The sequence below is a fragment of the Hypanus sabinus genome, chromosome 26 (assembly GCF_030144855.1).
Source record: "Hypanus sabinus isolate sHypSab1 chromosome 26, sHypSab1.hap1, whole genome shotgun sequence".
In the NCBI taxonomy this organism is placed as follows: domain Eukaryota; kingdom Metazoa; phylum Chordata; class Chondrichthyes; order Myliobatiformes; family Dasyatidae; genus Hypanus; species Hypanus sabinus.
In genome coordinates this window covers 18,228,227-18,254,227 of record NC_082731.1, presented here as the reverse complement: position 1 = coordinate 18,254,227, position 26,001 = coordinate 18,228,227, and the positions used below count along the sequence as shown (strand labels likewise).

General features: G+C 57.9%; 1 protein-coding gene across 4 annotated transcripts in view; it reads right to left on the bottom strand.

The window, feature by feature from the left end:
* LOC132381856 (FH1/FH2 domain-containing protein 3-like) overlaps positions 1-26,001 on the bottom strand; it is a 60,064-nt gene that overhangs the window by 23,294 nt on the left and 10,769 nt on the right. For all 4 annotated transcript variants that reach the window (XM_059951496.1, XM_059951497.1, XM_059951498.1 and 1 more), the window contains exons 3-5: positions 10,822-10,977; positions 10,447-10,629; positions 1,723-1,842 (exon numbers count right to left, since the gene is read on the bottom strand). In XM_059951496.1, the coding sequence (XP_059807479.1) occupies positions 1,723-1,842; positions 10,447-10,629; positions 10,822-10,977 (459 nt within the window). The remainder of the gene's footprint in view (positions 1-1,722; positions 1,843-10,446; positions 10,630-10,821; positions 10,978-26,001) is intronic.

Here is a 26,001-nt window from a genome sequence, read left to right as displayed (position 1 = left end):
TTGTCCTGGATGGAGTGGCCCGGGACCCAGTCTCCTGCCGCAGGTGGATCAGGTCCCGTACTGGGTGGACATTGAACTGGATGGAGCGGCCCGGGACCCAGTCTCCTGGAGCAGGTGGATCAGGTCCCGTACTGGGTGGACATTGTCCTGGATGGAGCTGCCCGGGACCCAGTCTCCTGCCGCAGGTGGATCAGGTCCCGTACTGGGTGGACATTGTCCTGGATGGAGCGGCCCGGGATCCAGTCTCCTGGAGCAGGTGGATCAGGTCCCGTACTGGGTGGACATTGAACTGGATGGAGCGGCCCGGGACCCAGTCTCCTGCCGCAGGTGGATCAGGTCCCGTACTGGGTGGACATTGTCCTGGATGGAGCAGCCCGGGATCCAGTCTCCTGCTGCAGGTGGATCAGGTCCCGTACTGGGTGGACATTGTCCTGGATGGAGCAGCCCGGGACCCAGTCTCCTGCTGTAGGTGGATCAGGTCCCGTACTGGGTGGACATTGTCCTGGATGGAGCGGCCCGGGATCCAGTCTCCTGGAGCAGATGGATCAGGTCCCGTACTGGGTGGACATTGTCCTGGATGGAGCGGCCCGGGACCCAGTCTCCTGCCGCAGGTGGATGAGGTCCCGTACTGGGTGGACATTGTCCTGGATGGAGCTGCCCGGGACTGTGTAAGATTGGTCAGGATGGATCACCTGTCTCATTACTGAACTAAGACGGTTGACCATTGCCCGGGCGAAGATCTTGTAGTCCGCGCACAAGAGGGAGACCGGGCCCCAGTTCTTTAGCAGGCGGAGGTCTCCCTTCTTGGGCAGTAGGACCACAACTGCTCTCCGCCATGAGAGGGGCATTTCCCCGGTGGCAAGGCTGTAGTCAACCCCCAGGACATCCCAGAAAGCCTGATAAAACTCCATACTCAGTCCATCTAAGCCGGGGGACTTACCCCTCCGGAGTTGCCGAAGGGCAGTAGACAGCTCCTCCCGAGTCAGGGGAGCGTCCAGACGCGCTGCGTCCTCTGGGCTGACATTAGGCAAATCTTCCCAGACTTCGTTGCACGCCTCTGCATTTGACGGATCAGGTGAGAATAAGGACCGATAGAAAGTGCAGACTTCTTTGATAATTTCGTCGGGGTCCGTGGTGGAGGAGCCGTCAGCAGCCAGAAGCTCCACCGGCTGCTTTTGAACTCCCCGCCACTTCTCCAACGAGTAGAAGAAGGGTGAGCCGCGGTCCAAATCTTGCAGCATTTGGATCCGCGACCTCACATATGCACCTCGCGACTGCTGAAGCTGCGGATTCCTTAGTGCGTCCTTCTTCTCCTGGTATTCCTGCCACAGCTGTTGGTCCCCACCGGTCGGACCCAGACGAGACTCTAGGCCAAGCAACGCTCTCTCAAGCCGCTCAATCTCAGAGCCCCACCTCTCTGTCGACCCCCTGGTGTACTCCCGACATAAAAACCGGATGTGGGCATCCTGTAACTGTGAGTGCGTGACGGGACGGTGTGGAGGGAGCCTCACCCTATGTCTGATCCTGTCCCCGGGAGTGTGTGACGGGACGGTGTGGAGGGAGCCTCACCCTGTGTCTGACCCTGTCCCTGGGAGTGTGTGACGGGACGGTGTGGAGGGAGCCTCACCCTGTGTCTGACCCTGTCCCTGGGAGTGTGTGACGGGACGGTGTGGAGGGAGACTCACCCTGCCTCGTGGAGAGGATATGAGACAAAATGCTTACGTTCACACCGTTAAGGAAGTTGCCGATGGCCAGCAGGGTTGCTAGGATACAATGAAAAGTCCTGTTCCCGGCCAACTGTTCCATTCCCAACTTCAGGTCAAACAGAGCCTCGGCAACCTCCTATACGGGAAGTAAATCAGTTAGTGCCCCTCACAAATAGCCCCATCCTCACTGTGACACTGACACTCCCCACACTCCTCACAGTGACACCGACACACCCCACACCCCTCACCGTGACTCAAACACACCCCACACCCCTCACCGTGACACTGACACACCCCACTCCCCTCACTGTGACACTGACACTCCCCACACTCCTCACAGTGACACCGACACACCCCACACCCCTCACCGTGACTCCGACACACCCCACACCCCTCACCGTGACACTGACACACCCCACACCCCTCACCGTGACTCCGACACTCCCCACACCCCTCACCGTGACACTGACACACCCCACACCCCTCACCGTGACTCCGACACTCCCCACACCCCTCACCGTGACTCCGACACACCCCACACCCCTCACCGTGACACTGACACATCCCACACCCCTCACCGTGACTCCGACACTCCCCACACCCCTCACCGTGACTCCGGCACACCCCACACCCCTCACCGTGACACTGACACACCCCACACCCCTCACCGTGACTCCGACACTCCCCACACCCCTCACCGTGACACTGACACACCCCACACCCCTCACCGTGACTCCGACACTCCCCACACCCCTCACTGTGACACTGACACACCCCACTCCCCTCACTGTGACACTGACACTCCCCACACCCCTCACCGTGACACTGACACACCCCACACCCCTCACCGTGACTCCGACACTCCCCACACCCCTCACTGTGACACTAACACTCCCCACACCCCTCACCGTGACTCCGACACACCCCACACCCCTCACCGTGACTCCGACACTCCCCACACCCCTCACCGTGACTCCGGCACACCCCACACCCCTCACCGTGACACTGACACACCCCACACCCCTCACCGTGACTCCGACACTCCCCACACCCCTCACCGTGACACTGACACACCCCACACCCCTCACCGTGACTCCGACACTCCCCACACCCCTCACTGTGACACTGACACACCCCACTCCCCTCACTGTGACACTGACACTCCCCACACCCCTCACCGTGACACTGACACACCCCACACCCCTCACCGTGACTCCGACACACCCCACACCCCTCACTGTGACACTGACACACCCCACTCCCCTCACCGTGACTCCGACACTCCCCACACCCCTCACCGTGACTCCGACACACCCCACACCCCTCACCGTGACACTGACACACCCCACTCCCCTCACCGTGACACTAACACTCCCCACACCCCTCACCGTGACTCCGACACACCCCACACCCCTCACCGTGACTCCGACACACCCCACACCCCTCACTGTGACTCCGACACACCCCACACTCCTCACTGTGACACTGACACTCCCCACACTCCTCACAGTGACACCGACACACCCCACTCCCCTCACTGTGACTCCGACACACCACACACCCCTCACCGTGACTCCGACACACCCCACACCCCACTCCCCTCACTGTGACACTGACACACCCCACTCCCCTCACCGTGACACCGACACACCCCACTCCCCTCACTGTGACACCGACACACCCCACTCCCCTCACTGTGACACTGACACTCCCCACACTCCTCACTCAGACACCGACACACCACACACCCCTCACCATGACTCCGACACACCCCACACCCCTCACCGTGACACTGACACACCCCACACCCCTCACTGTGACACTGACACACCCCACACCCCTCACCGTGACTCCGACACACCCCACTCCCCTCACTGTGACACTGACACACCCCACTCCCCTCACTGTGACACTGACACTCCCCACACCCCTCACCGTGACACTGACACACCCCACTCCCCTCACTGTGACACTGACACTCCCCACACTCCTCACAGTGACACCGACACACCCCACACCTCACTGTGACACAGACACACCCCACACCCCTCACCGTGACTCCGACACACCCCACACCCCTCACCCCTCACTGTGACACTGACACACCCCACTCCCCTCACCGTGACACTGACACACCCCACTCCCCTCACCGTGACACCGACACTCCCCACTCCCCTCACTGTGACACCGACACACCCCACACCCCTCACTGTTACTCTGACACTCCCCACACCCCTCACCGTGACACCGACACACCCCACACCCCTCACTGTGACACTGACACACCCCACACCCCTCACTGTGACACCGACACTCCCCACACCCCTCACCGTGACACTGACACACCCCACTCCCCTCACTGTGACATTGACACTCCCCACACTCCTCACAGTGACACTGACACACCCCACACCTCACTGTGACACAGACACACCCCACACCCCTCACCGTGACTCCGACACACCCCACACCCCTCACCCCTCACTGTGACACTGACACACCCCACTCCCCTCACCGTGACACTGACACACCCCACTCCCCTCACCGTGACACCGACACTCCACACTCCCCTCACTGTGACACCGACACACCCCACACCCCTCACTGTTACTCTGACACTCCCCACACCCCTCACCGTGACACCGACACACCCCACACCCCTCACTGTGACACTGACACACCCCACACCCCTCACTGTGACACCGACACTCCCCACACCCCTCACCGTGACACCGACACACCCCACTCCCCTCACTGTGACACCGACACACCCCACACACCTCACCGTGACACTGACACACCCCACTCCCCTCACCGTGACACTGACACACCCCACTCCCCTCACCGTGACACCGACACACCACACACCCCTCACCGTGACTCCGACACTCCCCACACCCCCCACCGTGACACCGACACTCCCCACACCCCTCAATGTGACACCGACACACCCCACTCCCCTCACTCAGACACCGACACACCCCACACCCCTCACCGTGACTCCGACACACCCCACACCCCTCACCGTGACTCCGACACACCCCACTCCCCTCACTGTGACACTGACACACCCCACACCCCTCACCGTGACTCCGACACACCCCACTCCCCTCACTGTGACACTGACACTCCCCACACTCCTCACAGTGACACCGACACACCCCACACCTCACTGTGACACCGACACACCCCACACCCCTCACCGTGACTCCGACACACCCCACACCCCTCACCCCTCACTGTGACACTGACACACCCCACTCCCCTCACCGTGACACCGACACTCCCCACTCCCCTCACTGTGACACCGACACACCCCACACCCCTCACTGTTACTCTGACACTCCCCACACCCCTCACCGTGACTCCGACACACCCCACACCCCTCACTGTGACACTGACACACCCCACACCCCTCACCGTGACACCGACACACCCCACACCCCTCACTGTGACACTGACACACCCCACACCCCTCACTGTGACACCGACACTCCCCACACCACTCACCGTGACACCGACACACCCCACTCCCCTCACTGTGACACTGACACACCCCACACCCCTCACCGTGACTCCGACACTCCCACACCCCTCACCGTGACACTGACACACCCCACACCCCTCACCGTGACTCCGACACTCCCCACACCCCTCACTGTGACACTGACACACCCCACTCCCCTCACTGTGACACTGACACTCCCCACACCCCTCACCGTGACACTCACACCCCACTCCCCTCACCGTGACTCCGACATTCCCCACACCCCTCACTGTGACACTGACACACCCCACTCCCCTCACCGTGACACTAACACTCCCCACACCCCTCACCGTGACTCCGACACACCCCACACCCCTCACCGTGACTCCGACACACCCCACACCCCTCACTGTGACTCCGACACACCCCACACTCCTCACTGTGACACTGACACTCCCCACACTTCTCACTGTGACACCGACACACCCCACTCCCCTCACTGTGACTCCGACACACCACACACCCCTCACCGTGACTCCGACACACCCCACACCCCACTCCCCTCACTGTGACACTGACACACCCCACTCCCCTCACCGTGACACCGACACACCCCACTCCCCTCACCGTGACACCGACACACCCCACTCCCCTCACTGTGACACCGACACACCCCACTCCCCTCACTGTGACACTGACACTCCCCACACTCCTCACAGTGACACCGACACACCACACACCCCTCACTGTGACTCCGACACTCCCTACACCCCCCACCGTGACACCGACACTCCGCACACCCCTCACTGTGACACCGACACACCCCACTCCCCTCACTCAGACACCGACACACCCCACACCCCTCACCATGACTCCGACACACCCCACACCCCTCACCGTGACTCCGACACACCCCACACCCCTCACTGTGACACTGACACACCCCACTCCCCTCACTGTGACACTGACACTCCCCACACTCCTCACAGTGACACCGACACACCCCACACCTCACTGTGACACAGACACACCCCACACCCCTCACCGTGACTCCGACACACCCCACACCCCTCACCCCTCACTGTGACACTGACACACCCCACTCCCCTCACCGTGACACTGACACACCACACTCCCCTCACCGTGACACCGACACTCCCCACTCCCCTCACTGTGACACCGACACACCCCACACCCCTCACTGTTACTCTGACACTCCCCACACCCCTCACCGTGACACCGACACACCCCACACCCCTCACTGTGACACTGACACACCCCACACCCCTCACTGTGACACCGACACTCCCCACACCCCTCACCGTGACACCGACACACCCCACTCCCCTCACTGTGACACCGACACACCCCACACACCTCACCGTGACACTGACACACCCCACTCCCCTCACCGTGACACTGACACACCCCACTCCCCTCACCGTGACACCGACACACCACACACCCCTCACCGTGACTCCGACACTCCCCACACCCCCCACCGTGACACCGACACTCCCCACACCCCTCACTGTGACACCGACACACCCCACTCCCCTCACTCAGACACCGACACACCCCACACCCCTCACCGTGACTCCGACACACCCCACACCCCTCACCGTGACTCCGACACACCCCACTCCCCTCACTGTGACACTGACACACCCCACACCCCTCACCGTCACTCCAACACACCCCACTCCCCTCACTGTGACACTGACACTCCCCACACTCCTCACAGTGACACCGACACACCCCACACCTCACTGTGACACCGACACACCCCACACCCCTCACCGTGACTCCGACACACCCCACTCCCCTCACCGTGACACCGACACACCCCACACCCCTCACTGTGACACTGACACACCCCACTCCCCTCACCGTGACACTGACACACCCCACTCCCCTCACCGTGACACCGACACTCCCCACTCCCCTCACTGTGACACCGACACACCCCACACCCCTCACTGTTACTCTGACACTCCCCACACCCCTCACCGTGACTCCGACACACCCCACACCCCTCACTGTGACACTCACACCCCACACCCCTCACCGTGACACCGACACACCCCACACCCCTCACTGTGACACTGACACACCCCACACCCCTCACTGTGACACCGACACTCCCCACACCCCTCACCGTGACACCGACACACCCCACTCCCCTCACTGTGACAACGACACACCCCACTCCCCTCACCGTGACACCGACACACCCCACTCCCCTCACTGTGACACTGACACAGCCCACACCCCTCACCGTGACACCGACACTCCCCACACCCCTCACTGTGACACCGACACACCCCACTCCCCTCACTGTGACACTGACACACCCCACACCCCTCACCGTGACTCCGACACACCCCACTCCCCTCACTGTGACACTGACACACCCCACACCCCTCACCGTGACTCCGACACACCCCACACCCCTCACCGTGACACTGACACACCCACTCCCCTCACTGTGACACTGACACTCCCCACACTCCTCACAGTGACACCGACACACCCCACACCTCACTGACACCGACACACCCCACAACCCTCACCGTGACTCCGACACTCCCCACACCCCTCACTGTGACACCGACACACCACACACCCCTCACCGTGACTCCGACACTCCCCACACCCCTCACCGTGACACCGACACACCCCACACCCCTCACTGTGACACTGACACACCCCACACCCCTCACTGTGACACCGACACTCCCCACACCCCTCACCGTGACACCGACACACCCCACTCCCCACACTGTGACACCGACACACCCCACACACCTCACCGTGACACGGACACACCCCACTCCCCTCACCGTGACACCGACACACCACACACCCCTCACCGTGACTCCGACACTCCCCACACCCCCCACCGTGACACCGACACTCCCCACACCCCTCACTGTGACACCGACACACCCCACTCCCCTCACTCAGACACCGACACACCCCACACCCCTCACCGTGACTCCGACACACCCCACACCCCTCACCGTGACTCCGACACACCCCACTCCCCTCACTGTGACACTGACACACCCCACACCCCTCACCGTGACTCCGACACACCCCACACCCCTCACCGTGACACTGACACACCCCACTCCCCTCACTGTGACACTGACACTCCCCACACTCCTCACAGTGACACCGACACACCCCACACCTCACTGTGACACAGACACACCCCACACCCCTCACCGTGACTCCGACACACCCCACACCCCTCACCCCTCACTGTGACACTGACACACCCCACTCCCCTCACCGTGACACTGACACACCCCACTCCCCTCACCGTGACACCGACACTCCCCACTCCCCTCACTGTGACACCGACACACCCCACACCCCTCACTGTTACTCTGACACTCCCCACACCCCTCACCGTGACTCCGACACACCCCACACCCCTCACTGTGACACTGACACACCCCACACCCCTCACTGTGACACTGACACACCCCACACCCCTCACCGTGACACCGACACTCCCCACACCCCTCACCGTGACTCCGACACACCCCACACCCCTCACTGTGACACCGACACTCCCCACACCCCTCACCGTGACACCGACACTCCCCACTCCCCTCACCGTGACACCGACACTCCCCACACCCCTCACCGTGACTCCGACACACCCCACTCCCCTCACCGTGACACCGACACTCCCCACTCCCCTCACTGTGACACCGACACTCCCCACACCCCTCACCGTGACACCGACACTCCCCACACCCCTCACCGTGACTCCGACACATTCCACACCCCTCACTGTGACACTGACACTCCCCACTCCCCTCACTATGACACCGACACTCCCCACACCCCTCACCCCTCACTGTGACACTGACACACCCCACACCCCTCACTGTGACACCGACACACCCCACTCCCCTCACTGTGACACCGACACAACCCACACACCTCACCGTGACACTGACACACCCCACTCCCCTCACCGTGACTCTGACACACCCCACTCCCCTCACCATGACACCGACACTCCCCACTCCCCTCACTGTGACACCGACACTCCCCACTCCCCTCACTGTGACACCGACACTCCCCACACCCCTCACCGTGACACCGACACTCTCCACACCCCTCACTGTGACACCGACACTCCCCACACCCCTCACCGTGACTCCGACACACCCCACTCCCCTCACTGTGACACTGGCACTCCCCACACCCCTCACCGTGACTCTGACACACCCCACTCCCCTCACCGTGACACTGACACTCCCCACTCCCCTCACTGTGACACCGACACTCCCCACACCCCTCACCGTGACACCGACACTCCCCACACCCCTCACCGTGACTCCGACACATTCCACACCCCTCACTGTGACACTGACACTCCCCACTCCCCTCACTATGACACCGACACTCCCCACACCCCTCACCCCTCACTGTGACACTGACACACCCCACACCCCTCACTGTGACACCGACACACCCCACTCCCCTCACTGTGACACCGACACAACCCACACACCTCACCGTGACACTGACACACCCCACTCCCCTCACCGTGACTCTGACACACCCCACTCCCCTCACCATGACACCGACACTCCCCACTCCCCTCACTGTGACACCGACACTCCCCACTCCCCTCACCGTGACACCGACACTCCCCACACCCCTCACCGTGACACCGACACTCTCCACACCCCTCACTGTGACACCGACACTCCCCACACCCCTCACCGTGACTCCGACACACCCCACTCCCCTCACTGTGACACTGGCACTCCCCACACCCCTCACCGTGACTCTGACACACCCCACTCCCCTCACTGTGACACTGACACTCCCCACTCCCCTCACTGTGACACCGACACACCCCACACCCCTCACTGTGACACTGACACACCCCACTCCCCTCACTATGACACCGACACTCCCCACACCCCTCACTGTGACACTGACACTCCCCACACTCCTCACAGTGACACCGACACTCCCCACACCCCTCACCGTGACTCCGACACATCCCACACCCCTCACTGTGACACTGACACTCCCCACACCCCTCACCGTGACACCGACACTCGCCACACCCCTCACCGTGACTCCGACACACCCCACTCCCCTCACTGTGACACTGACACTCCCCACTCCCCTCACTATGACACCGACACACCCCTCACCCCTCACTGTGACACTGACACACCCCACACCCCTCACCGTGACACTGACACACCCCACCTTCTCCATGGTGTCGTAGTCCAGTATGAAGGCCCAGAGGCTGAGTCGGGCTGTGAGCTCGGGCACGGTGGCCAGCCTGAGGAGGAAGTGTTCGGCGCTGCCCAGGGCCTGTCCCGGTTTGGATCGCTGTGCTTCCTGGATCTGCTGCACCTCCTCCTCGGTGGGAACCAGGGTCTGGAGCCTCTGCGGAGAGGGGTCGTCTAGTCGTCACTGTCCCACACATCGCTCGCAGCTCGTGCAAACCCGCATACGGCAGACGCGGTTGCGCGCACACACGCTCTCCCTGACACACTCACACTCGCCGACGTCCGGACGCACAAGTACACAGACACCCCTCTCGAGCGTCCGGCGGTTCGCGCCCCAGCCCAGACCCACCTCAATGGCCTCCCTGTCCAGGGCACAGCGGTCGAAGGAGAGGAGGGCCGCGTGGATGATGTGCGGTGGGGGCAAGGCTGTCAGTGCTATGTTAATACCGTTGCTTCTCTTCACGGGCAGTACGTTCAGTTCCCGCCTGCGCCCCGCGCCCTGTTTCTAAAACAAAGCAGACAGACAGGACCCCACTATCAGAGACAGATTCATGCACCACGGACTCATTCACAGCTTCCGGGTAATCTACCCGGGGTAGCCCGACCTCCCACATCCTTTCCTATGCATTCAAACTGTCCCGCTTTCCCACCTCCTCCGGCAGCTTGCTCCACACACAACCCCGCCCTCAGTGTGGAAAATCTCGCCCCTCAGTCCCCCTTCAGATCTCCCTCCTCTCACACAGTTAACCACACGCCGTCCTCACTCGCCGGGAGAAGAGAGGTGCCTGTGTTCGAGTGCTGATCCTGGACTACAGTTCAGCATTCAACACCATAATTCCCTCGAGAGATGACAGGAAGCTCAGAAGCCTCGGCCTGCACCCCACCCTGTTCACCCCACCTTGATTCTGGACTTCCTATCGAATCGCCGACAGGTGGCAAGTTTGGGCTCCCTCACCTCTGCCTCTCTGACCCTCAGCACAGGTGCCCCCCGCCCCAGGGTTGCGTTCTGATCCCCTTGCACCCACCACTGTACTGCCCTGCTCCAGTCTGATCGGCCTTATTTCCAGCCGACGGTGAGATAACAGCCTTTCCCTCAGTGTCCAAAAAACCAAAGAGCTGATGGCGGATTACAGGAGAAAGGGAGACAGGCTCGGACCGATGGGTCTGCAGTCGGGAGGGCGAGTAGTTTCAAGTTTCTCGGTGTACACATCACCAAAGATCTGACCCGGACTGTACACACCGGCCTTGTGGGGGAAAAAAAGCACAACAGCGTCTTTTCCACCTCGGGCAACTGAAGAAGCTCGGCGCGGGCCCCCAAATCCTCAAGGCCTTCTACAGGGGCACAGCTGAGAGCATCCTGACTGGCTGTATCACTGGGAACTGCCCCAACCTTGATCGCTGGGCACTGCAGAGAGGGGGGCGGACAGCCCAGCGCATCCGTGGACATGAACTTCCCTCCAGTAAGGGTATTTACAGCAGCAGGGGCAGAAAGAAGGCCTGGAGGATCCCCGGGGACACCGGTCACCCCGACCAGCTGCTTCCGGCTGGCAAACGGTACCGCAGCATTAAACCCAGGACCAACAGGCTACCGGACAGCTTCTTTCTACAACCTACTAGACTTATAAATTCACACATCTGTACACAGCAGTGGAGACATAACGCAAAGATTGTTACTCCCTCATGTTGTGGGATGGACGTAAGATTTAAATAAATTCTAATTCTAAATTCTAAACTAAAGCTGCGCCGTTCAGACTCCTCTGCCCTGGGGGAAAGGGCATCCTCTCTGCCCTGGGGGAAAGGGCATCCTCTCTGCCCTGGGGGAAAGAGCATCCTCTCTGCCCTGGGGGAAAGAGCATCCTCTCTTCCCTGGGGGAAAGGGCATCCTCTCTGCCCTGGGGGAAAGGGCATCCTCTCTGCCCGTCGTGATTTTAGAAACCATCCAGCCTCCTTCCCTCGAGGGAGTACAGTCCCAGCCTCCCCAGTCTCTCCTCATCGCTCCAGTCCCGGCAACATCTTTCGGAATCGTCTCTGCATCCTCTCCTGTTCAATCACATCCTTCCTAAAGCTGGGCGACCGGATCGGCACACAACACTCCGGGTGTGGTCTCACCGACATCTTGTACAACTACAACACGACGTTCCGACTCCTGTACCCAGTGCCCCGGCTGACGAAGTGAAGGCCAGTGTGCCAAATAGCCTCTTCTTCACCAGCCTGTCTATGTGTCTCATCACTTTCCTCTACCCCTGGGTCTCTCTGTTCCACAGCCCAGGCTTCACCCATGTAAGTCCTACCCCGTTTAACTTCTCAAACTCAACATTTTCATTCCATCTGCCGCTCCCCGGTGCAGTTGATCTTCCATCGAGATCTTCTTCACCGGCCACTACACCAACAACCTTGGTGTTCTCCATCATGCAGACTGGAGGAACAACACCTCCCGTTCATGTTCCTCTTCCTGCCCTCCCGCCCCTTCACCTAATTTGTCCCCTTCCCCTTCCTGGCTCTGTCCATCAATTTCACACAGAGAGGATCCCCACCACCCTCATTCCAACTATCGTTCACCCGTCCCATCTTCATCCCCTTTACTGATCAGTGTCCAGCCCTCCATATCTCCCTCCAGCAGCCGACCCCCCCCCCCACTTCACTCTCCTCTCCATCCGCCTCACTCCATCCGCCTCACTCCATCCGTTCTTTGTTTTCTCTTCTGTCTGTCTGTTTCCATCGATCACTACCGTCAGAATCAGATTATATATCACTGTTTTTATTATCACGTATTGCAAATTTTATGATGTACGCCAGTGACGTTAGACCTGATTCTGAATGAACTCGTTACTCTATATAGAGTTCATGGGTTCAATGTCCATTCAGAAATCAGATGGCAGAGGGGCAGAAGCTGTTCCTGAATCATCGCGTGTGTGCCTTCAGGCTTCTGTACCTCCTCCCTGATGGTGGCAATGAGAACAGGGCAATGCTCTGGGTGATGAGGGTCCTTAATGCTGCCTCTTTGAGGCATCGCTCCTTAAAGATGTCCTCCAATTCACCTCGATACCAGACGGTGATGGAGCCAGTTAGAACGCTCTCCATGCTACATCTGTAGAAATTTCCAAGTGCCTTTGGTGACACGCCGAGCCTCCTCAAACTCCCAATGAACTATAGCCCCTGTCTTGCCTCCTTTGTAACTGCATCAATATGTTGGCGCCAGGTTACATCCTCAGGAATATTGACACCCAGGAACTTGAAGCTGCTCACTCTCTCAACTTCTGATCCGTCTCTGAGGATTGGTGTATGTTCCCTCGTCTTCCCCTTTCTAAAGTCAACAATCAGCTCTTTGTCCTTGCTGACGTTGAGTGCCGGGTTGTTGCTGCGACACCACTCCACTAGCTGGTATATCTCACTCCTGTCCGCCCTCTCGTCACCATCCCAGCCTCAATCTCCTGCCTTCTCCCTGTATCGCTTCACGCCCTGACCAATCAAGAATCCATCACCAGACTCTGCCGACAATGGCTGTATCATCGGCAGATTTATAGATGGCATTTGAGCTGTGCATAGTCACACAGTCATGGGTGTAGACAGAGTAAGGCGGTGGGTTAAACACACATCCCTGTGGTTGATTGTCAGCGAGTTGGAGATGTTATTTGCAATCAGCACAGACTGTGGTCTTCCAGTCAGCAAGTCCAGGTACAGAGGCCCCGGTTCTGGAGTGTTTCAATCAGAACTATAGGAATGATCGTGTTAAAGACTGAGCTGTCGTCAGTAATGTAAGTGTTTGCATTATCCAGGAGATGCAGGCCACGTGAAGAGCCAATGAGATTCCATCCGCTGGAGACCGGCGAACTGCAGTGGGAGGATATTTTATGATTTCTATTGGAGTCACCTTCTGAACGTCGCCTCAGAGACACTGCCTCCGTGCCCAGGCCCCGCTCAGACACCCGGAAGTCTAACAGCCAGTTATCATCTCTTCTTGTGATCGCAACACCCCGCTGGACATTGTTAATGTGGAACGCTGCGAGCCCGATTCGCTGATTTATGAGCGGCCGGCGGGGGAGCTGCGTGTCCCCCGTCGTCTCGGCTTCGAGCCGCTGCGCCGCCTGTTTCCAGCAGCGCAGGAGAGGAGCTGGAGTCACCGGCATGCCGGCGATGGTGCAGAACGGTGTACAAACTGGAGTCACCGGCGACGGTGCAGAACGGTGTACAAACTGGAGTCACCGGCGACGGTGCAGAACGGTGTACAAACTGGAGTCACCGGCGACGGTGCAGAACGGTGTACAAACTGGAGTCACCGGCGACGGTGCAGAACGGTGTACAAACTGGAGTCACCGGCGACGGTGCAGAACGGTGTACAAACTGGAGTCACCGGCGACGGTGCAGAACGGTGTACAAACTGGAGTCACCGGCGACGGTGCAGAACGGTGTACAAACTGGAGTCACCGGCGACGGTGCAGAACGGTGTACAAACTGGAGTCACCGGCGACGGTGCAGAACGGTGTACAAACTGGAGTCACCGGCGACGGTGCAGAACGGTGTACAAACTGGAGTCACCGGCGACGGTGCAGAACGGTGTACAAACTGGAGTCACCGACGTGCCGGCGACGGTGCAGATCGGTGTACAAACTGGAGTCACCGGCGACGGTGCAGAACGGTGTACAAACTGGAGTCACCGGCGACGGTGCAGAACGGTGTACAAACTGGAGTCACCGGCGTGCCGGCGACGGTGCAGAACGGTGTACAAACTGGAGTCACCGACGACGGTGCAGATCGGTGTACAAACTGGAGTCACCGACGACGGTGCAGAACGGTGTACAAACTGGAGTCACCGGCGACGGTGCAGAACGGTGTACAAACTGGAGTCACCGGCGTGCCGGCGACGGTGCAGAACGGTGTACAAACTGGAGTCACCGGCGACGGTGCAGAACGGTGTACAAACTGGAGTCACCGGCGTGCCGGCGTTGGTGCAGAACGGTGTACAAACTGGTGTCACCGGCGTACCGGCGACGGTGCAGAACGGTGTACAAACTGGAGTCACCGGCGACGGTGCAGAACGGTGTACAAACTGGAGTCACCGGCGTGCCGGCGACGGTGCAGAACGGTGTACAAACTGGAGTCACCGGCGATGGTGCAGAACGGTGTACAAACTGGAGTCACCGGCGACGGTGCAGAACGGTGTACAAACTGGAGTCACCGGCGACGGTGCAGAACGGTGTACAAACTGGAGTCACCGGCGACGGTGCAGAACGGTGTACAAACTGGAGTCACCGGCGACGGTGCAGAACGGTGTACAAACTGGAGTCACCGGCGTGCCGGTGCAGAACGGTGTACAAACTGGAGTCACCGGCGACGGTGCAGAACGGTGTACAAACTGGAGTCACCGGCGACGGTGCAGAACTGTGTACAAACTGGAGTCACCGGCGACGGTGCAGAACGGTGTACAAACTGGAGTCACCGGCGACGGTGCAGAACGGTGTACAAACTGGAGTCACCGGCGACGGTGCAGAACGGTGTACAAACTGGAGTCACCGGCGTGCCGGTGCAGAACGGTGTACAAACTGGAGTCACCGGCGACGGTGCAGAACGGTGTACAAACTGGAGTCACCGGCGACGGTGCAGAACTGTGTACAAACTGGAGTCACCGGCGACGGTGCAGAACGGTGTACAAACTGGAGTCACCGGCGACGGTGCAGAACGGTGTACAAACTGGAGTCACCGGCGACGGTGCAGAACGGTGTACAAACTGGAGTCACCGGCGACGGTGCAGAACGGTGTACAAACTGGAGTCACCGGCGACGGTGCAGAACGGTGTACAAACTGGAGTCACCGGCGACGGTGCAGAACGGTGTACAAACTGGAGTCACCGGCGACGGTGCAGAACGGTGTACAAACTGGAGTCACCGGCGACGGTGCAGAACGGTGTACAAACTGGAGTCACCGGCGACGGTGCAGAACGGTGTACAAACTGGAGTCACCGGCGACGGTGCAGAACGGTGTACAAACTGGAGTCACCGGCGACGGTGCAGAACGGTGTACAAACTGGAGTCACCGGCGACGGTGCAGAACGGTGTACAAACTGGAGTCACCGGCGACGGTGCAGAACGGTGTACAAACTGGAGTCACCGGCGACGGTGCAGAACGGTGTACAAACTGGAGTCACCGGCGACGGTGCAGAACGGTGTACAAACTGGAGTCACCGGCGACGGTGCAGAACGGTGTACAAACTGGAGTCACCGGCGACGGTGCAGAACGGTGTACAAACTGGAGTCACCGGCGACGGTGCAGAACGGTGTACAAACTGGAGTCACCGGCGACGGTGCAGATCGGTGTACAAACTGGAGTCACCGACGTGCCGGCGATGGTGCAGAACGGTGTACAAACTGGAGTCACCGGCGACGGTGCAGAACGGTGTACAAACTGGAGTCACCGGCGTGCCGGCGTTGGTGCAGAACGGTGTACAAACTGGTGTCACCGGCGTACCGGCGACGGTGCAGAACGGTGTACAAACTGGAGGCGTGCCGGCGACGGTGCAGAACGGTGTACAAACTGGAGTCACTCAGAAGACCAGCCATATTGTGTTTGACTGTGGCCTACTGCAACATTCAAGGACTCCGGGTCTTGGACTATGTTTTTTGTGCGCATTGTACTGATAAGGCCATAGACCGTAAGACATAGGAACAGAATTAGGGCATTTGGCCCATCGAGTCTGCTCCGCCATGGCTGATCCAACTTTCCTTTCAGCCCCAATCTCCTGCCTTCTCCCCCCATCCCTTCGTGCCCTGACCAATCAAGAATTCATCAACCTCTGCCTTAAATATACGGAAAGACTCGGCCTCCACAGCCGCCTGTGGCAAAGAATTCCACAGATTCACCACTCTCTGGCTAAAGAAACTCCTCCTCACCTCCGTTCTAAAAGGACGCCCCTCTATTCTGAGGCTGTGTCCTCTGGTCTCAAACTCTCCCACCACAGGAAACATCCTCTCCATATCCGCTCTATCGAGGACTCTCACCATTTGATAGGTTTCAATGAGGTCACCACCCCGATTCTTCTGAATTCCTGTGAATTCAGGCCCAGAGCCAACAAAACCTCTTCATACGACAAGCCGTTCAATCCTGGAATCGTTTTCGTGCGCCTCCTTTGAACCCGCTCCAGTTTCAGCACATCCTTTCTAAGAAAGGGGGCCCAAACCTGCCCTCAATACTCCGACTGAGGCCTCACCAGGGCTTTAGAAAGTTTCAACATTATCTTATGCAACAGACACAAAATGCTGGTGGAACACAGCAGGCCAGGCAGCATCTATAGGGAGAAGCACTGTCGACATTAACAACAACACACACAAAATGCTGGTGGAACACAGCAGGCCAGGCAGCATCTACAGGGAGAAGCACTGTCGACATTAACAACAACACACACAAAATGCTGGTGGAACACAGCAGGCCAGGCAGCATCTATAGGGAGAAGCACTGTCGACGTTTTGGGCCGAGACCCTTCGTCAGGACTAACTGAAAGGAAAGATAATAAGAAATTTGAAATCTTTCAAATTCTCTTCAAATTCTTTCAAATCTCTTACTATCTTTCCTTTCAGTTAGTCCTGACGAAGGGTCTCGGTCCGAAACGTCGACTGTGCTTCTCCGTATAGACGCTGCCTGGCCTGCTGTGTTCCACCAGCATTTTGTGTGTGTTGTTGTTAACGTCGACAGTGCTTCTCCCTATAGATGCTGCCTGGCCTGCTGTGTTCCACCAGCAGTTTGTGTGTGTTGTTGTTAACGTCGACAGTGCTTCTCCCTATAGATGCTGCCTGGCCTGCTGTGTTCCACCAGTATTTTGTGTGTGTTGTTGTTAACGTCGACTGTGCTTCTCCCTATAGACGCTGCCGGGCCTGCTGTGTTCTACCAGCATTTTGTGTGTGTTGCTTGAATTTCCAGCACCTGAAGATTTCCTCGTGTTAACATTAACTTATATGAGCTTGGTGTGTTATATGTGCTGTGTGTGACGGTTGGTTCTGTGTTTCGTACCAGAGTGACATGTTTTATGCGGCTGTATTCATGGGTATTCATGCATGGTTGAATGACAATTGAACTTGAAATTGAACTTGCCACTGTACCTCCCAACTCTACCCTCTCCCCCTCTTCCCTACCATCCTGTCATCGTATACCCCTCCTCAGTCCACTGTCTCACCCCCAGCCCCCTCTCTCTATACTGGCCATTCTATACTGCCTCATACAGTGTTTTAGCCTGGAGTGTCGAGAGTTTCTCTTTTCCCTCCGACCTCCGACCCGCTGATTTCCTCCAGCAGGTCGTGTGTAGCCCCCGGATCCAGCATCTGCATTCTCTCAGGTCCGGGCTCTCATTCAGAAATCTGACCAACATCCCAGCTGCCTGCTTCACCAGAGGCCTGCCCAACGTTCCCCTGTAGCCCAGGGCAATCCCGCTCCCCGTCGGGGCGGGTCTGGTCCAGAGCTGCCCCCTCACTCCCCCAGACCTGAGGATATACAAGCCCATCACGTCTGCCTGTCCTCCTGGCAGCCCAACCGCTTCAGATCCAGAATCAAGCCGACGTTATGTCATGAACTTTGTTGTTTTGCAGTACAGTACAGACTGAAACAAACTATATTGCAATAATATATAAATAACTCGAGCACAGCAGAGAGGTGGTGTTCACGGGCCGTTCAGAAGTCTGATGGTGGAGGGGAAGAAGCATTAACAGTGGGTCTTCAGGTTCCTCCTGAAGAGGACGTGTCCTGGGTGGTGGGGGCCCTTCAGGGTGAACGCCGCATTTCGAAGATGTCGTCGATGGTGGGGGGCGATTTGTGACCCTGATGGATCTGGCAGAGTCGACAACCCTCTGCAGCTTTTTCTGATCCTGTGAACAGCACCCCCTTCATACCGGACAGTGAGGCAACCAGTTGGGATATCTGCTGGAATCTTTGCTGACGTTCCCGATTTCCCCAAACCCCTAATGAAATATACCTGTTGCCATGCCTCCTTCGTACACACATCAGTGTGTTGGGACCGGGACAGATATTCTGAAATGTTCACACCCAGGAACTTAAAGCTGCTCTCCCTTACCACTGCTGTCCCCTCAATGAGGGCTTGTACATATTCCCTCGACTGCCCCCACTGAAGTCCCTGGTCTTACTGTTCTAGGTATCCATTCAGTAAACCTTCTCTGAGCTGCTCCTGACACAGTAACAGCCTTCGGTCACTAAGGAGACCAACGTAGTGCACTCAGCTCTGCCCTTAAATTGCGGGACCCACTTCCAACTTGTATAGTCAATCCCCCAGCAATGAGCAACAACATTCCATCAGCTTCCCAAATTCCTCACTGCACCGCACGCCACCTCTATCCGAATTTGTTTCCAAATTCCTCACTGCACCAGACACCAGCTCTATCCTGATTTGTTCCCAAATTCCTCACTGCACCGCACGCCACCTCTATCCGAAATTGTTCCCAAATTCCTCACTGCACCACACGCCACCTCTATCCGAATTTGTTCCCAAATTCCTCACTGCACCACACGCCACCTCTATCCGAATTTGTTCCCAAATTCCTCACTGCACCGCACGCCACCTCTATCCGAAATTGTTCCCAAATTCCTCACTGCACCACACGCCACCTCTATCCGAATTTGTTCCCAAATTCCTCACTGCACCACACGCCACCTCTATCCGAATTTGTTCCCAAATTCCTCACTGCACCAGACACCAGCTCTATCCTGATTTGTTCCCAAATTCCTCACTGCACCGCATGCCACCTTTATCCCAATTTGTTCCCAAATTCCTCACTGCACCGCACGCCAGCTCTATCCCAATTTGTTCCCAAATTCCTCACTGCACCGCACGCCACCTCTATCCGAAATTGTTCCCAAATTCCTCACTGCACCGCACACCACCTCTATCCCGATTTGTTCCCAAATTCCTCACTGCACCACACACCACCTCTATCCCGATTTGTTCCCAAATTCCTCACTGCACCACACACCACCTCTATCCTGATTTGTTCCCAAATTCCTCACTGCACCACACACCACCTCTATCCCGATTTGTTCCCAAATTCCTCACTGCTCCACACACCACCTCTATCCTGATTTGTTCCCAAATTCCTCACTGCACCGCACACCAGCTCTATCCCAATTTGTTCCCAAATTCCTCACTGCACCACACGCCACCTCTATCCGAATTTGTTTCCAAATTCCTCACTGCACCGCACGCCACCTCTATCCCAATTTGCTCCCAAATTCCTCACTGCACCGCACGTTACCTCTATCCCAATTTGTTCCCAAATTCCTCACTGAATCGCATGCCACCTCTATCCCAATTTGTTCCCAAATTCCTCACTGCATCCCACGCCAGCTCTATCCCGATTTGTTACTGTACCACATGCTCCCTGTACACAAAGTACTGGCTACCTCAAACCCCAATTCCTTGCGGCTGTTATGATGTGAGCTGGCAAGATTGGAACCCAAGTGCGGAGGAAAGACGGGTTCTGACGTCGGGGCGTCAATGTGAGTTTATTCGACATAACTCCGCGAGAAGTAACACTCTCATAACTCGGACCCCATGATTAGCGCTGATCGAGCGTCCGCTTAACTAATACAAGTAATGCAGAATCCGAGCCTATCCAAATAAACACTGAGCACCAGGAGACCACGTTACATGGAGCAATTCACTCGAGAACAACACAAGGAACTCTAAACGATTAACGACTCCGATTAAACAACAATTCAGGTGCTCCAGAAGCCTCAGAGCCCAACACTCTCCAGCGCCCCACGCAGGTCAGAGGAGCTCATTACAGCAGTACCACACATGACCTGTACCCAAGTTACTTATTATACCCACATACCAACTGGTACTAAAATTACTTACTGGGCCCGCATACTACCTCCTATCAAAATTACTTAAAGTATCCACGTACTATCCTGAATCCAGCCAGATTACTTACCATATCACGGGGAGTGGTGAATCTGTGGAATTCTCGGCCACAGGAAACAGTTGAGGCCGGTTCATTGGCTATATTTAAGAGGGAGTTAGATATGGCCCTTGTGGCTAAAGGGATCGGGGGCATGGAGAGAAAGCAGGTACAGGGTTCTGAGTTGGATGATCAGCCATGATCATACTGAATGGCGGTGCAGGCTCGAAGGGCCGAATGGCCTACTCCTGCACCCATTTTCTATGTTTCTATATCATATTGTAGTGAATTGTGTATCCATTTACCCAGATCCCTCTGGGTCTCGGACCTCTCTGAACTCTCGCCATTAATCTAAACAGATTATTTTTTTCACTTTTCTCAGCAGGTTGGGGGATTGCAGATTTCCCCACTTTCAATCCCATTTGTCAAATTTTTGCCCAATGGCTTAACCCTTCCACCCTGCAAGTGAACCAATGTCCGCTTCACGCATTACTAACTCAGTCAGGCAGGGAGGAGCGCGCTGAGGAACATCGAGGGAAGGACGAAGGCCCCTCGGTTTGAACTCCCTTCAGCACCTTTGTGCCACGAGAGGTGAGAGAAGCCATTGCACCATCCTTTATTTAAGGAGGACTGGAAGGACTAGCCAGGCAACTATTGGCCAATGAGCCTTACATCAAAGGTAGGAAAGGTTACTGGAGGGGATTCTGGGGGAGGCAGAACTACCAGCATTTGTAAAGGTGGGAGTTGTTCAGGGACAGTCACTACATGGGAAATGGAGTCTCACAAATTTGACTGAGGTTTATTTTTGAAGTGGTGACCAAGAAGATCGGTGAAGGTGGGGTGGTAGATGCCATATATAGGGACTTTGGCAAGGTAGGCTGGTCTGGAAGGTGAGATCGTGTGGGATTCTGGGTGAATTATCCAAGTGGCTACAAAGTTGGTGTGGTGGGGAGGGGTAGAGGGTGGTGGTGGAAGGGTAGAGGGTGGTGGGGAGGGGTAGAGGGTGGTGGTGGAAGGGTAGAGGGTGGTGGTGGAGGGGTAGAGGGTGGTGGTGGAGGGGTAGTGGGTGGTGGGGAGGGGTAGAGGGTGGTGGTGGAGGGATAGAGGGTGGAGGGGAGGGGTAGAGGGTGGTGGTGGAGGGGTAGAGGGTGGTGGTGGAGGGGTAGAGGGAGGTGGGGAGGGGTAGAGGGTGGTGGGGAGGAGTAGAGGGTGGTGGGAAGGGGTAGAGGTTGGTGGTGGAAGGGTAGAGGGTGGTGTTGGAGGGGTAGAGGGTGGTGGGGAGGGGTAGAGGGTGGTGGTGGAAGGGTAGAGGGTGGTGGTGGAGGGGTAGAGGGTGGTGGTAGAGGGGTAGTGGGTGGTGGGGAGGGGTAGAGGGTGGTGGTGGAAGGGTAGAGGGTGGTGGTGGAGGGGTAGAGGGTGGTGGTGGAGGGGTAGTGGGTGGTGGGGAGGGGTAGAGGGTGGTGGTGGAGGGGTAGAGGGTGGTGGGGAGGGGTAGAGGGTGGTGTTGGAGGGGTAGAGGGTGGTGGGGAGGGGTAGAGGGTGGTGGTGGAGGGGTAGAGGGTGGTGGGGAGGGGTAGAGGGTGGTGGGGAGGGGTAGAGGGTGGTGGTGGTGGAAGGGTAGAGGGTGGTGGGAAGGAGTAGAGGGTGGTGGTGGAAGGGTAGAGGGTGGGGGTGGAGGGGTAGAGGGTGGTGGTGGAGGGGTAGAGAGTGGTGGTGGAGGGGTAGAGGGTGGTGGTGGAGGGGTAGAGGGTGGTGGTGGAGAGGTAGAGGGTGGTGGGGAGGGGTAGTGGGTGGTGGGAAGGAGTAGAGGGTGGTGGTGGAAGGGTAGAGGGTGGGGGTGGAGGGGTAGAGGGTGGTGGTGGAAGGGTAGAGGGTGGTGGTGGAGGGGTAGAGAGTGGTGGTGGAGGGGTAGAGGGTGGTGGGGAGTGGTAGGGTGGTGGTGGTGGAAGGGTAGAGGGTGGGGGTGGAGGGGTAGAGGGTCGTGGGGAGAGGTAGAGAGTGGTGGTGGAGGGGTAGAGGGTGGTGGGGAGGGGTAGAGGGTGGTGGTGGAGGGGTAGAGGGTGATGGGGAGGGGTAGAGGGTGGTGGTGGAGGGGTAGAGGGTGGTGGGAAGGGGTAGAGGTTGGTGGTGGAAGGGTAGAGGGTGGTGTTGGAGGGGTAGAGGGTGGTGGGGAGGGGTAGAGGGTGGTGGTGGAAGGGTAGAGGGTGGTGGTGGAGGGGTAGAGGGTGGTGGTAGAGGGGTAGTGGGTGGTGGGGAGGGGTAGAGGGTGGTGGTGGAAGGGTAGAGGGTGGTGGTGGAGGGGTAGAGGGTGGTGGTGGAGGGGTAGTGGGTGGTGGGGAGGGGTAGAGGGTGGTGGTGGAGGGGTAGAGGGTGGTGGGGAGGGGTAGAGGGTGGTGTTGGAGGGGTAGAGGGTGGTGGGGAGGGGTAGAGGGTGGTGGTGGAGGGGTAGAGGGTGGTGGGGAGGGGTAGAGGGTGGTGGTGGTGGAAGGGTAGAGGGTGGTGGGAAGTAGAGGGTGGTGGTGGAAGGGTAGAGGGTGGTGGTGGAGGGGTAGAGGGTGGTGGTGGAGGGGTAGAGAGTGGTGGTGGAGGGGTAGAGGGTGGTGGTGGAGGGGTAGAGGGTGGTGGTGGAGAGGTAGAGGGTGGTGGGGAGGGGTAGTGGGTGGTGGGAAGGAGTAGAGGGTGGTGGTGGAAGGGTAGAGGGTGGGGGTGGAGGGGTAGAGGGTGGTGGTGGAAGGGTAGAGGGTGGTGGTGGAGGGGTAGAGAGTGGTGGTGGAGGGGTAGAGGGTGGTGGGGAGTGGTAGGGTGGTGGTGGTGGAAGGGTAGAGGGTGGGGGTGGAGGGGTAGAGGGTGGTGGGGAGAGGTAGAGAGTGGTGGTGGAGGGGTAGACGGTGGTGGGGAGGGGTAGAGGGTGGTGGTGGAGGGGTAGAGGGTGATGGGGAGGGGTAGAGGGTGGTGGTGGAGGGGTAGAGGGTGGTGGTGGAGAGGTAGAGGGTGGTGGGGAGGGGTAGAGGGTGGTGGAGGAGAGGTAGAGGGTGGTGGGGAGGGGTAGTGGGTGGTGGGAAGGAGTAGAGGGTGGTGGTGGAAGGGTAGAGGGTGGGGGTGGAGGGGTAGAGGGTGGTGTTGGAGGGGTAGAGGGTGGTGGGGAGGGGTAGGGGGTGGTGGTGGAAGGGTAGAGGGTGGTGGTGGAGGGGTAGAGGGTGGTGGTGGAGGGGTAGTGGGTGGTGGGGAGGGGTAGAGGGTGGTGGTGGAGAGGTAGAGGGTGGTGGGGAGGGGTAGAGGGTGGTGGGGAGGGGTAGTGGGTGGTGGGTGGTGGGAAGGAGTAGAGGGTGGTGGTGGAAGGGTAGAGGGTGGGGGTGGAAGGGTAGAGGGTGGGGGTGGAGGGGTAGAGGGTGGTGGTGGAAGGGTAGAGGGTGGTGGTGGAGGGGTAGAGAGTGGTGGTGGAGGGGTAGAGGGTGGTGGGGAGGGGTAGAGGGTGGTGGTGGAGGGGTAGAGGGTGGTGGGGAGGGGTAGAGGGTGGTGGTGGAGGGGTAGAGGGTGGTGGTGGAGAGGTAGGGTGGTGGGGAGGGGTAGAGGGTGGTGGGGAGGAGTAGAGGGTGGTGGTGGAAGGGTAGAGGGTGGGGGTGGAGGGGTAGAGGGTGGTGGTGGAGGGGCAGAGGGTGGTGGTGGAAGGGTATTATTTAGGTTGTGTTCAAGGTGACATTGCAGATGTCGGTACTGGCTCCTGTATTAATGATTTGTGATTTGCTTGTGCGAAGGGAAAGGGGGGAAGGCTTCAGTGTTTCTATCGTTCATTCTATGGGGTTCTTGCTCCATGGACGTCTGTGAAGAGTAAGAATTTCAGGTTGTACACTGGATAAATTCCGTGATGTTAAACATGAACCTTTGAATGTGGGTATTTAACCATAAACCATATAACAATTACAGCACGGAAACAGGCCATCTTGGCCCTTCTAGTCCATCCCGAACACTTACACTCACCTAGTCCCACTGACCCGCACTCAGCCCATAACCCTCCATTCCTTTCCTGTCCATATACCTACCCAATTTTACTTTAAATGACAATACTGAACCTGCCTCTACCACTTCTACCGGAAGCTCATTCCACACAGCTACCACTCTCTGAGTAAAGAAATTCCCCCTCGTATTACCCCTAAACTTTTGCCCTCTTACTCTCAACTCATGATCTCTTGTTTGAACCTCCTCTACTCTCAATGGAAAAAGCCTATCCACGTCAACTTTATCTAAACCTCTCATAATTTTAAATACCTCGATCAAGTCCCCCCTCAACCTTCTACGCTCCAAGGAATAAAGATCTAACTTGTTCAACCTTTCCCTGTAACTTGGGTGCTGAAACCCAGGTAACATTCTAGTAAATCTTCTCTGTACGCTCTCTATTTTGTTAACATCTCTCCTATAATTCGGTGACCAGAACTGTACACAATACTCCAAACTTGGCCTCACCAATGCCTTGTACAATTTTAACATTACATCCCAACTCCTATACTCAATGCTCTGATTTATAAAGGCCAGCATACCAAAAGCTTCCTTCACCACCCTATCCACGTGAGATTCCAGTAAGTTATTTGATCAATCAGCTCATGGATGACAGCAAAATCCGTGTTGTGGTGGACTGTGAA